The 12,718-nt window shown below is 37.8% G+C and overlaps 1 protein-coding gene across 9 annotated transcripts in view; it reads right to left on the bottom strand.

Moving 5' to 3' along the window:
* The window catches only part of BIRC6 (baculoviral IAP repeat containing 6), a 213,305-nt gene that overhangs the window by 61,514 nt on the left and 139,073 nt on the right, over positions 1-12,718 (bottom strand). For all 9 annotated transcript variants that reach the window (XR_011569131.1, XM_070798081.1, XM_070798080.1 and 6 more), the window contains 4 exons: positions 12,477-12,608; positions 11,347-11,514; positions 9,694-9,867; positions 8,124-8,320 (listed from right to left, as the gene is read on the bottom strand). Coding sequence is in view for 8 of the 9 variants with exons in the window: in XM_070798081.1 (XP_070654182.1) it covers positions 8,124-8,320; positions 9,694-9,867; positions 11,347-11,514; positions 12,477-12,608 (671 nt within the window). In the remaining variant the exon portion in view is untranslated. The remainder of the gene's footprint in view (positions 1-8,123; positions 8,321-9,693; positions 9,868-11,346; positions 11,515-12,476; positions 12,609-12,718) is intronic.

The following is a 12,718-nucleotide window of genomic DNA, read 5'->3' as shown; positions in this document are numbered from 1 at the left end:
GGAAGAAATAACAATTACAGTAGCTGCCAAATGGTGTTTTCTTTCTTTCATGAATTCTACATTTATTGGTTGGCAGTGAACTGTACACAAAAACATTTCCTTCTTCTTCATCTATTTATTCATTCATTTATTAATTTAATTGTTAATTAATTCTAAAGTTACTCTGCAAGTAATAATCTGTTACTATCATTTTATCTCATGACCAAGTAGAATCAGGCTTGGTCAGTGGAACCCTCTTAAAGCAGACTTCTGTATCTACGCTCAACTTTTATATTCTCTGCCCGAATCCTAGAATTTTTCCAAGGGGCACTGATTTCTTTTAGTGGAAATGATACTTTACAAAGCAGACATGGGACACAGGTATGTACACACTGCCCAAGGCAGTCTGACTCCATGCTCTATAAGCAAACAAATCTAGGGAAAACATGTATAGACACATATATATGTGACCGAGCTTCCCAGGTGGCTCATGGGTGAAGAATTTGCCTGCAATGCAGGAGACACAGGAGACATGGGGCATGGCAACCACTCCAGTATTCTTGCCTGGAGAATCCCATGGACAGGTGAGCCTGGTGGGCTACAGTCCATAGGGTCGGAAGGAGTTGGACATGACTGAAGCAACTGAACATCAAGTCAAGACATACATATATACGACTACATATATAGATAAGTTTTCTAGCCTGAACTTTTCTATGTGTCATGGTCATGAAAAACAAAGATAATGTAGTTGTTACAGGTTAAAGGAGACTAAAGAGACAACTAAATGCAATATATCAATATGATCCTGAATTGAATCTATGACCACAATCTTCCTCAAACCATGCCAAAGAAAGTGATTTTTTTTCTTTTCCTTCTTCAGAACATTAGTGGGGCAACTGGCAAAATGTGAGTAAGAGCTGTTCACTGACTTATTTTATTGTTAACCACAGGTAATATTTTCTTCTTTCTTTCCATGTCTGTCTGTTTTTTAATTATACATCATACATTATTGACAAGTTTACTTTTATAATTAAGAGTTTAGTTTTATTTTAGAAAATGGTCAAATTACTAGTGGGTCAGTTTTATATTAAAAAATGCTTTAGTTTTGTATTAGAAAACAGTTAAATTACTTGTGGGTCAATCTTAAACTCATGGAGCTTTTATAAATTTATTAAAGTCTATTGTAGTTTTACCATTATTTTTCAAGTGAGTCTCTGATTACCGGGATGTCATCTATACTCTTTAATGTGTGACTCATTTGAAATTTCAATAGAAAAGCTGAAGATTTTTACCTCTAACTTGGAAGGAATAGAATTACAAATTCTGTCTCTTTTATGCTGGACAGACACTGACATGTCTGGACAGTTTGTTCAGCCTTCCAGTTTTCTCTCACGAACCCTAAGTATTCAGGAGCCAGCTGTAGTTGTGCAAAACTTCCCGTGCAGAATTTGGAGTACCCCATCTATGAGTCCCTTCTTCCTGAATTTCCCCTCTTTTAATCTCCAGCCAGAATGGAAGAACCAAACTCCTCTATAGCTTTTGCATGAGTTCTATCATCTCACCCCACTGAGACTGAGGAGTAGTCTCAGAAGATTAATCTCACCCAATGTGGTTTTATTCTCTTCATGTTTAAATCCTCTCCAACAGGTGCCTACTTTTGGTCACTCTCAAGAGCCTTTAAACAATTGCTTTCTCTTCTTTTCTTTTAAAGATAGTCTGTGCAGACTTAATATATAAGGAGAGTTCATCATAAACCGACTATTCTATATTATTAATTTACCTTTTATGGAAAGAGTAGTGGTGGTTGAGGAAAATGTCCAAAATCTTCTTCATTGGGTATAAAATTCTAGGATGGCAGATTTTTTTTTTTTTTACATTTCAAAGAAGTAATTCCCTGGCTCCAAAGGTGTCTGATGAAAGGTTACTTGCCAGAATTATTGTTACTGTTTTGAAAGAAATGGGTTTACTGCTTTTTGGCTGGTTTTAAACTTTTCTCTTGTTTTTAAGTAGTTTATCATAGATGTTCTTAGGCATGAATATCCTACTTGGGGTGTAGAGGGCTTCTTGAATTTCGGATTGAGGTTTTTTTATCAGTTTTGGAAAATTTTCTTCCTTTCAGTATTGTTTCTGTCCTTGTTTCAATTCACTCTTTTTCTATGACCATAAATACACATTAGAATTTTTCACTTCTAGCTACATGTCCATATAGCTGTCATGTTCTTTTCATTCCTTACACATTCTGTGCTTCAGTCTGGATTATTTCTTTTGACATAGCTTCTCTACTAATATTTTGTAATCTTTTAAGTGTTTAATCTATTGAAAAGCCCATCTAACAGTTCCTTATATGAAATATTAGACATTTTCCAACCCATTCTATAAGACAGTATTGCCCTGATGCCAAAACAAGATATGCTATGCTAAGTCACTTCAGTCGTGTCCGACTCTGTGCGACCCCATAGAGAGCAGCCCACCAGGCTCCCCCATCCCTGGGATTCTCCAGGCAAGAACACTGGAGTGGGTTGCCATTTCCTTCTCCAATGCATGAAAGTGAAGAGTGAAAGTGGAGTCGCTCAGTCGTGTCCGACTCTTAGCGACGCCATGGATTGCAGCCTAACAGGCTCCTCCGTCCATGGGATTTTCCAAGCAAGAGTACTGGAGTGGGGTGCCATTGCCTTCTCCGAAAACAAGATAAAAACATCATAAAAAGAGTACACACCAAAATCTGTATTCATTTTCTATATGTTTTGCTGTAACACATCACCACAAACTTACTGACTTAAAACAACACAAATTTATTATCTGAAAGATTTAAAGGTCAGAAATCTAAGAATCTTATGGAGCTGGAATCAAAGCTTTGGATCCTAAGTATCCGATGCTCTTTCTGGAGGCTCTCGGGGAGTGTCAGTTCCTTGTGTTTTCCATCTACTAGAGACCATTCAAGCAAAGGAGAAAAGGAAAGATACAAGCATCTGAATGCAGAGTTCCAAAGAATATCAAGGAGAGATAAGAAAGCCTTCCTCAGTGACCAATGCAAAGAATTAGAGGAAAACAACAGAATGGGAAAGACTACAGATCTCTTCAAGAAAATTATAGAGATACCAAGGGAACATTTCATGCAAAGATGGGCTCGATAAAGGACAGAAATGATATGGACCTAACAGAAGCAGAAGATATTAAGAAGAGGTGGCAAGAATACACAGACGAACTCTACAAAAAGATCTTCACGACCAAGATAATCACGATAGTGCGATCACTCACCTAGAGCCAGATATCCTGGAATGTGAAGTCAAGTGGGTCTCAGGAAGCATCACTACAAACAAAGCTAGTGGAGGTGATGGAATTCCAGTTGAGCTATTTCAAATCCTGAAAGATGATGCTGTGAAAGTGCTGCACTCAATATGCCAGCAAATTAGGAAAACTCAGCAGTGGCCACAGGACTAGAAAAGGTCAGTTTTCATTGCAATCTCAAAGAAAGGCAAGGCCAAAGAATGCTCAATCTACCACACAATTGCACTCATCTCACGTTAGTAAAGTAATGCTCAAAATTCTCCAAGCCAGGCTTCAGCAATACGTGAACCGTGAACTTCCAGATGTTCAAGCTGGTTTTAGAAAAGGCAGAGGAACCAGAGATCAAATTGCCAACATCTGCTGGATCATGGAAAAAGCAAGAGAGTTCCAGAAAAACATCTATTTCTGCTTTATTGACTATGCCAAAGCCTTTGACTGTGTGGATCACAATAAACTGTGGAAAATTCTGAAAGAGATGGCAATACCAGACCACCTGACCTGCCTCTTGAGAAACCTCAGGAAGCAGGTTTCTTAAGCAACAGTCAGGAAGCAACAGTTAGAACTGGACGTGGAACAACAGACTGGTTCCAAATAGGAAAAGGAATATGTCAAGGCTGTAATATTGTCATCCTGCTTATTTAACTTATATGCAGAGTACATCATGAGAAATACTGGGCTGGAAGAAGCACAAGCTGGAATCAAGATTCCTGGGAGAAATATCAATAACCTCAGATATGCAGAAGATACCACCTTTACGGCAGAAAGTGAAGAGGAACTAAAAAGCCTCTTGATGAAAGTGAAAGAGGAGAGTGAAAAAGTTGGCTTAAAGCTCAACATTCAGAAAACGAAGATCATGGCATCCGGTCCCATCACTTCATGGGAAATAGATGGGGAAACGGTGGAAACAGTGTCAGACTTTATTTTGGGGGGCTCCAAAATCACTGTAGATGGTGATTGCAGCCATGGAGTTAAAGACACTTACTCTTTGGAAGGAAAGTTATGACCAACCTAGATAGCATATTCAAAAGCAGAGACATTACTTTGCCAACAAAGGTCCGTCTAGTCAAGGGTATGGTTTTTCCAGTAGTCGTGTATGGATGTGAGAGTTGGGACTGTGAAGAAAGCTGAGCGCCAAAGAATTGATGCTTTTGAACTGTGGTGTTGGAAAAGACTCTTGAGAGTCCCTTGGACTGCAAGGAGATCCAACCAGTCCATTCTAAAGGAGATCAGTCCTGAGTGTTCTTTGGAAGGAACGATGCTAAAGCTGAAACTCCGATACTTGGGCCACTTCATGCAGAGTTGACTCATTGGAAAAGACTCTGATGCTGGGAGGTACTGGGGGCAGGAGGAGAAGGGGACGACAGAGGATCAGATGGCTGGATGGCATCACCGACTTGATGGATGTGAGTTTGAGTGAACTCCGGGAGTTGGAGATGGACAGGGAGGCCTGGTGTGCTGCGATTCATGGAGTCCCACAGAGTCGGACACGACTGAGCGACTGAACTGAAACTGAGAGACCATTCATATTCCTTGGCTTTCAGCTGCTTCATTTGAACCTCTGCTTTCATCATCACATCTCCCTCTTTTACTATGCTAGCACTGTCACACAATTTTCTTCATTCCTGGCTCAGGGTTAGATGACTGAGGGGATCCATGACTGATCTCTTCACAAAGCTCTGTATGTGACTGACTATACTGCTGCTGCTGCTCCTAAGTCGCTTCAGTCGTGTCGGACTCTGTGCCACCCCACAGACGGCAGCCCACCAGACTCTAGGAAAGAACAATGGAGTGGGTTACCATTTCCTTCTCCAATGCATGAAAGTGAAAAGTGAAAGTGAAGTTGCTCAGTTGTGTCCGACTCTTTGCGACCCCATGGACTGTAGCCTGCCAGGCTCCTCCGTCCATGGGATTTTCCAGGCAAGAGTACTGGAGTGGGTTGCTATTGTGCCTTGATTTATCTGAGGCACCAGTAAACACTGAAAGCCACATCCTTGGCTTTCTCTCCAGAGCATGCTTTTCTGATAGCGTATCTCTAATTTTAGCATCTTCTCTCAATTTATCTTTTTCCTCTCACATTTTACTATTAGTACCAAGAAGAAAACAGGTAATTTCACACTTAGGTTGGAAATTCAGCTGAATATCCAAGTTCATCACTTACAAGTCCTGCTTTTCACATACAGGACACAAACATGCTAAGATTTCTATCACTAAAAGACATGGAGTCTCCTTTCCTCCAGTTTCCAATAACATTTTCCTCATTTCCTACTAAACTACACCACTAGTACTTTTAACATCCATATTTATACCAACAATCTGCTTAACCCAATTTAGGTATTCTCTATGACACTTTCCTTGTGGCTCAGATGGTAAAACATCTGCCTACAATGCAGGAGACCAGGGTTCAATCACTGGGTTGGGAAGATCTCCTGGAGAGGGAAATGGCAATCCACTCCAGCACTCTTGCCTGGAAAATCCCATGGACGGAGGAGCCTGGCAGGCTACAGTCCATGGGGTCGCAAAGAGTCGGACACGACTGAGCGACTTCACTTCACTTCACTATGATATATAGGTTCTCTCTATCATGATCCTCATTTTCTTCTGGGCTCTCACTGGACAAGGCTTTACCATGCATATTTCTACTAATCGTCTGTTCAAGGCAATTTATATCATGCTCCTCAAAATTCTTCCATGACAAATATTCAATTCTAAAGTCACTTTCACTCTTTTGGCTATTTATTATAGCAGAACTTGGTCTCCAATCACTGTAATGAACCATACTGAATACTGAACTAGGAAAGTCATTTTCACTGAGCAACAATAATCCTGAGAATGTTGGAGTTTTTTCCATTTCAAACTTTTAGCTATATCATTACAATTTTTAAAAAGCAATGAAATTTTACTCATATTTTTCTGTGACAGTCATCTTATATCCTGATTATATTAAAAAATAAAAATACCATAAGTTCTTTGAATAGAAGTAATAACCATTTATCTAAATAGGTATTATTGTGGGTTTAACTGTATCCTCCCAAAGATATGCTCAAGTCCTAACCCCCAGCACCTGTGAATGTGAACTTATTTGAAAACAGGGTCTTTGCAGATGTAATCAATTAACAGATGAGGTCATACTGGCTTAGGGTGGACCTCAAATCCAATGAACAGTGTTTTTATAAGGGGCAGGAGATACAGATAAAGAAAAGGAAGACAGCCATGTAAAAATGCAGGCAGAACTGGAGTGCTGTAGTTAGAGGGCAATGAATGCCCTTGTTATGCTATGCTAAGTCACTTCAGTTGTGTCCGACTCTGTGTGACCCCAGAGACAGGAGCCCACCAGGCTTCCCCGTCCCTGGGATTCTCCAGGCAAGAACACTGGAGTGGGTTGCCATTTCCTTCTCCAATGCATGAAAGTGAAAAGAGAAAGTGAAGTCTCTCAGTCATGTCCGACTCTTATCGACCCCATGGACTGCAGCCTACCAGGCTCCTCTGTCCATGGGATTTGCCAGGCAAGAGTACTGGAGTGGGGTGCCATTGCCTTCTCCATGAATGCCCTTAACTGTCAGCAATAATCAGAAACTAAGAAGAGGTAAGGAAGGATTCTCCCCTAGAGCCTTCAACATGAGCATGGCTCTGGTGACACCTTGATTTCAGACTTACAGCCTGCTGACCTGTAAGAAAATTAAATTTCTGTTGTTTTAAGCCACCCGGTTTGTGGTACTTTGTTATAGCAGCCCTAGGAAACTAATACATACATAAACTTGTACACACACACACAAAGTAGATAAAATTACAGAGAATAATTTCCCTACCTCAATCAACAAAAATAAAGAACATCCTATTTACAACTCTCCATGCATCACACACTTCCTTCATTTAATAAAAGGACATTTAAAGTACACCCCTCAATGACAGTAACATTAACAGACAGGGGAAGAAGTTAAAGTTTTAAAAATGACTTAAATAGAAATGGCACTTAAAAAGAAATAAAAGTGAAGCAAAAAGACATAGACATAGTGTATTTGGGTAGAAGTATATACTATTATCTCACTCCCCTATTTTCTAGTAGTATCTACAATTAGGGGCTTCCTTGGTGGCTCAGAGGTTAAAGCGTCTGCCTGGAATGTGGGAGACCCGGGTTCAATCCCTGGGTCGGGAAGATCCCCTGGAGAAGGAAATTGCAACCCACTCCAGTACTCGTGCCTGGAGAATCCCATGGATGGAGAAGCCTGGTAGGCTAAAGTCCATGGGGTCCCAAAGAGTTGGACACAACTGAGCGACTTCACTTTCACTTTCATCTATAATTAATATCACATCTTAAGTAGCATAAAAACAAAAACACTATTGTGATGACCCTGGCAAATGTGCTTGGTTTACATTGCATCCTAAAGGAAATCAAAAAAAATAAATAAATAAATAAAGGAAATCAGTCCTGAATATTCATTGGAAGGACTGATATTAAAGCTGAAACTATAATACTTTGGCTACCTTATGTGAAGAACTGACTCATCTGAAAAGACCCTGATGCTGAGAAAGATTGAGGGCAGGAGGAGAAGGGGATGACAGAGGATGAGATGGTTGTCGGATGGTATCACCGACTCAATGGACATGAGTTTGGGTAGATTTCAGGAGTTGGTGATGGACAGGTAGGCCTGGTGTGCTGCAGCCCACGGCATGGCAAAGAGTCGGACACAACTGAGCGACTGAACTGAATTCTTAGAAAGCTCCATATAGGCTGAGCTTTGAAAGATTTATACAATACTCAAAGATTTTAAGGGAAAGGGTACTTCCAAAGGTTAAGTTAAACCTAAACAAAAAAACAGGTCTTTGCCGTGAATAATTAATTGGGAATCTTATCTTACCTGTTGAATTACTTCTGGATATAGCATGGGTAATCTTTCTGCAATAAGAGCCAGTCCACCCATTCCTGCAAAAACTTGTAATGGTGACTGAATGGGACAGGTTTCAAGTAAAGATTCATCCAATATCCCATCCATACATTCATCACTTGGAGTGAGAGCCTCATCATCGGGACAACTACCAAGTAAATCTCCATGATCTAGAAGAATAATTGCAAATAACAGCTAAAAGAGAGGATCTATTTTTATAATACTTAATCATTTACAAAGCAGATGCTATTGCCATCTCTCTATTCAACAAAAGGGCATAATTATCCTGCTATTCAGATTTAGTTATTTTAAAGCTAGATGCTACAAAAATATTTAAATAACTTCTGATGTTGCTCCCTATAGTTGTTTCACTACGTGGTCTAGTCAGGATCAGCATCATTTTGAGAGCTTTTGAAATGCAGACTCTCAGGTCGTACTCTGGACCTACTGAATAGGAGGCTGCAATTTTATAATGTCCTGTAGGGGATTTGCAAGCACACTGAAGTCTGAGAAGTACTATTCTTTAGGGCAAATAAGTAAAACATCAGAGACTTCAGAAAATATTAATGTATGTGCCTGTTATGCTCTAAAAGTATTCACTTAGGAAAAACTGAATAGTGACAAAAAATTTTCTTACTGAAAACTGAAAATTATACCATATTGATTAAATCTGAATCACTCACAGAGGAAAACCAAAAGCTTATGTTCACATACAACCAGATCCTATGAACATTAAAAGAGACAAATTATCCTGCTGAAAATTTGGGCAAAGGAAATGTATTAAAATTTATTAAAGAGCACAAAGGGCTAATAATTAAAAACTGAACTTTAATCAAGGGAAAAATTGAAGATAAATAAGATACCATATCCCACACTATGAAAATCATTGCTTAAATAGCATTTATAGTAGTGAAATACTAGAATGAGAATGCTTCAACAACTGTGAAACAGATAAATTGTTACATCCATATAAAAATAGGAAGTAAAAATGCACATTTAGAAATATTTCATTGAATATATAAAAATAAAAAGGTAAGAAACTGTATGATCCCACTTTTGAGAAAAAAAATGCTTATGAGCACAAAATATCACTCAGTATAAATTATCAGTAAATTGGAAATTCTAAATGGGGCCCACACTTTGATTATAAAATTATGAACAATTAACATGGCTCATTCAGAAATATTTTTTAAAAATTAGGAAGTCCCTGGCAGTCCAGTGGTTAGGACTCCATGCTTTCACTGCTGAGAGCCAGAGTTCAATCTATGGTCGGGGAACTAAGATTCAACAAACTGAATGGTGTAGCCAAAGGGGGAAAAAAAATTAAAGCATATGGGCCCATAAAAAATAAAGTGATGCTACACAAGGAATTAACATTAATTTCCAACAGAAATAATGGCAATTTTCTATATTCACAAATAGTCATAAAGAAAAAAAAGTATCTCAAGCTGATGTAATAAAATGTACATTAAGTAATCAGCTACAGAAATCCCTGCCTGCTCAGATTACAGACTGTAACTTAAAAGAAGTATCGTACACGTACCTTTTTCAGGGTGCAGTCTTTTAAAAGAATCTGTTTTTGACAGACTTGGGTCTGTGATAACTCTGGATCCCAATTTAACAGTCAGATCTATTGAACGGTAACCTTGAGGAAGTTTTCGGTCATATAGCAGAGTTAAAAGTTGAGCAAGCGTCATTTCAGCTGGCAATGGCTGGCCTAAAAATGACATAACTAAGTTAAAACTGGAATCCAAGAGGGAGATGTTTACTTGATTCAATTTATTCAATCACTTAATGCTTTTACTAAATTACAGGTTAAGAGTTTGATTCTGACACCAATTTCAAAACAATATAAAAACAGCCAACAGAAAGTTTATAAAACTCAAATCTGTTTCTGACAAGTGTAAACAATAATGTCTATACAAAGTGATGGACAGGGAGGCCTGGCATGCTGCAGTCCATGGGGTTGCAAAGAGTCAGACACCACTAAGCTACTGAATTGAACTGAACTGAAACAAAGTGTTAATTAGTTACTAACCAAATCCCACTAAGATCTTCTGAGCATTGGTGAACAGAGAGAAAAAAAATTTCCATAAATCTGGAGTTGGCAAATCTTTTCCGAAAAGGCTAGATAATAAATATTTTAAGCTACAGAGGTCATACGGTCTCTGCTCCAACTACTACCTCTACTGTAGCATGAAAATAACTATGGGCAATACATAAATGAATGGGCATAGCTGCACTCCTATGTAAAGATATTTTTAAATTATTTATTTCAACTGGAGGATAATTTCTTTACAATACTGTGGTGGCTTTTGCCATAAATCACCCATGGGTGCACATGAGTCCCCCCGTCCTGAACCCCCTCCCGACCTCCCTCCCCACCCCATCCTTTTGGGTTGTCCCAGAGCACCAGCTTTGAGTGCCCTGCTTCATGCATCAAACTTATACTGGTCATCTATTTTACATATGGTGATATACATGTTTCAATGCTATTCTTTCAAATCATCCCACCCTCTCCTTCTCCCATATAGCCCTAAAGTCTGTTCTTTACATCTTTGTCTCTTTTGCTGTCTTGTATATAGAATGGGTATAGCTGTATTCCTATGAAAATGTTTTTATAAAAAGAAACATCCAGTCTACCTGGCATACTTTACTGACCTCTGTAGAAATCAACAATGTCTAAAGCTAAGAAGTAAAATCCAAAGTTAGTTGGCAATTTGATTATAATGATACAGCACACACATGCAGATAAAATGGCTATTACCTCAACAAAAGGAAAATATACTGGTCAAAGAATATGATTCAGGAAGAGAGGAAGCTTAACTATCAGGGCTACATCTAAGAATTCCACTGCTAGAACTAGTTCTTTAAAATTAACCTCATGCTATGTCCTGTATAACTTGTTATGAATTAACTAAACATTAATTTTACTGATCATTTTATAGCACATTCATAACAAAATTTAAGAAGCTAGTGCAAAACTGCAACACTATAATGTTTAAAAAGGGTATCAAATAAGTTACTTTCTTTTTATTCTCACTTTTCTTGGAGAGATCTGTACGTATAAAAGTCTCACCAAATTATTTATCTCATCAACAGCATCTGATTAAACATGATTTTGGTTATGACACGTGATTTACTCATTTGTAAGATTACTAAAATTTTTGATATGCTTTATCATTGTGAACATTACCAGCTAAGAGTTTGTGGAACAGGTGAAACACAGGGACCGTAATTATCTTGCTGGCAGCGTCTGCTCCTGAGGAGGCACTTCCTGTTTTATCAGGCATTGTCCTCCCCCTCCTGGATGGTGGGCGAGGTGGCGTAGATGACACAGCACGTTTAGATTGGGACTTCAGCCCTAAAACAAACAAACAAAAACCTTACATAGCCAACACACTCATGAAGTAAAAGTGCATTTCCACAATATATTACTAAAGCACCAGGAACACCAAAAGACTCAAGTATTTCTTTTCCTGTAGTATCTAATCTCTTGATCCTATTTGTATTTGATCCTATTTGTCATTTATTATACTTCATGAATAACTGGACATGATTTAGCAACTAAACCACCACAATGAATAACTGGATGCATGTGTAACTATTTTTCAAGAAAGTATAAATTAATTCCTGTATTCTCTGAAATACATGTAGATGAGCATCCATTTACTGGAAAGTAATTTTGTGCAAATATATACAGAAAAGCTTGTGTTCTTAATTTTTCTCTGAGAAAGAACAGATTAAACCAATATATGTCTTCTATTTAAGAAGAAATGTAATCTAGGTTGAGCTTTCTCTTCTGAACTAAGAATTTTGTTAAGAAAAACATCCTCCAAGATTATCCCTTATCTTGACCAATTTTTCCTCTTCCTGCATCTAATACAGTAAAAACTCAGTTTTCAACCAATTTTCTTTTGAAGATTTTTATTTTCTAATTTTATGGAATGAGCACAATATCGTAAGTGAAAACTACTGAATACTTTTTCAATTTGTATTTTATATTAAAAAAAAAATTACAGAAAAATTCCTTAAGACTTAGTGAACTTTTAGAGTATAAGTGTCTGTACACTGTCAAGTTGAAATGCAGCATCTAAACTATTAACACATGTTCAGCATCTGATGAGATACAGTAAGCACAAAATAAGTTTAATAATTCCAATGCCAAAGAGTAACTGATTTCTGATACAACCATTGTGTATTTAATATTAAGACATCATTACACCAGCTTTTTACATCAATACTGTTTATTACATGAAGTTCCTATAAATATGTTACACTTTATAGAAACCAACAAAATCAAGATTATATACGAAAAAATCATACCTGAAGCAACAACAACACTGTAATTATCCTGAAATCCATTTTCTGCCTTAACTTTTTCTTTTTCTTCATGGTTTTTCTTTTCCTTGTCATCTTTTTGTTCACTGATTAGTTTAGCAGTGATACTTGGTGTATCTATAAGAAATTTTTGTGTAAAATACATTGATTCTCAAAAATCATTAAGAAGGGAAATAATATCTTAGGGGACTTTACACAAGATTATATTATAACTAACACAAAGGCAA

This window comes from Bos indicus, chromosome 11 (genome assembly GCF_029378745.1).
Source record: "Bos indicus isolate NIAB-ARS_2022 breed Sahiwal x Tharparkar chromosome 11, NIAB-ARS_B.indTharparkar_mat_pri_1.0, whole genome shotgun sequence".
Classification (NCBI taxonomy): domain Eukaryota; kingdom Metazoa; phylum Chordata; class Mammalia; order Artiodactyla; family Bovidae; genus Bos; species Bos indicus.
The sequence above is the reverse complement of the archived record's forward strand: the minus strand, read 5'-3'. Positions and strand labels throughout refer to the sequence as shown.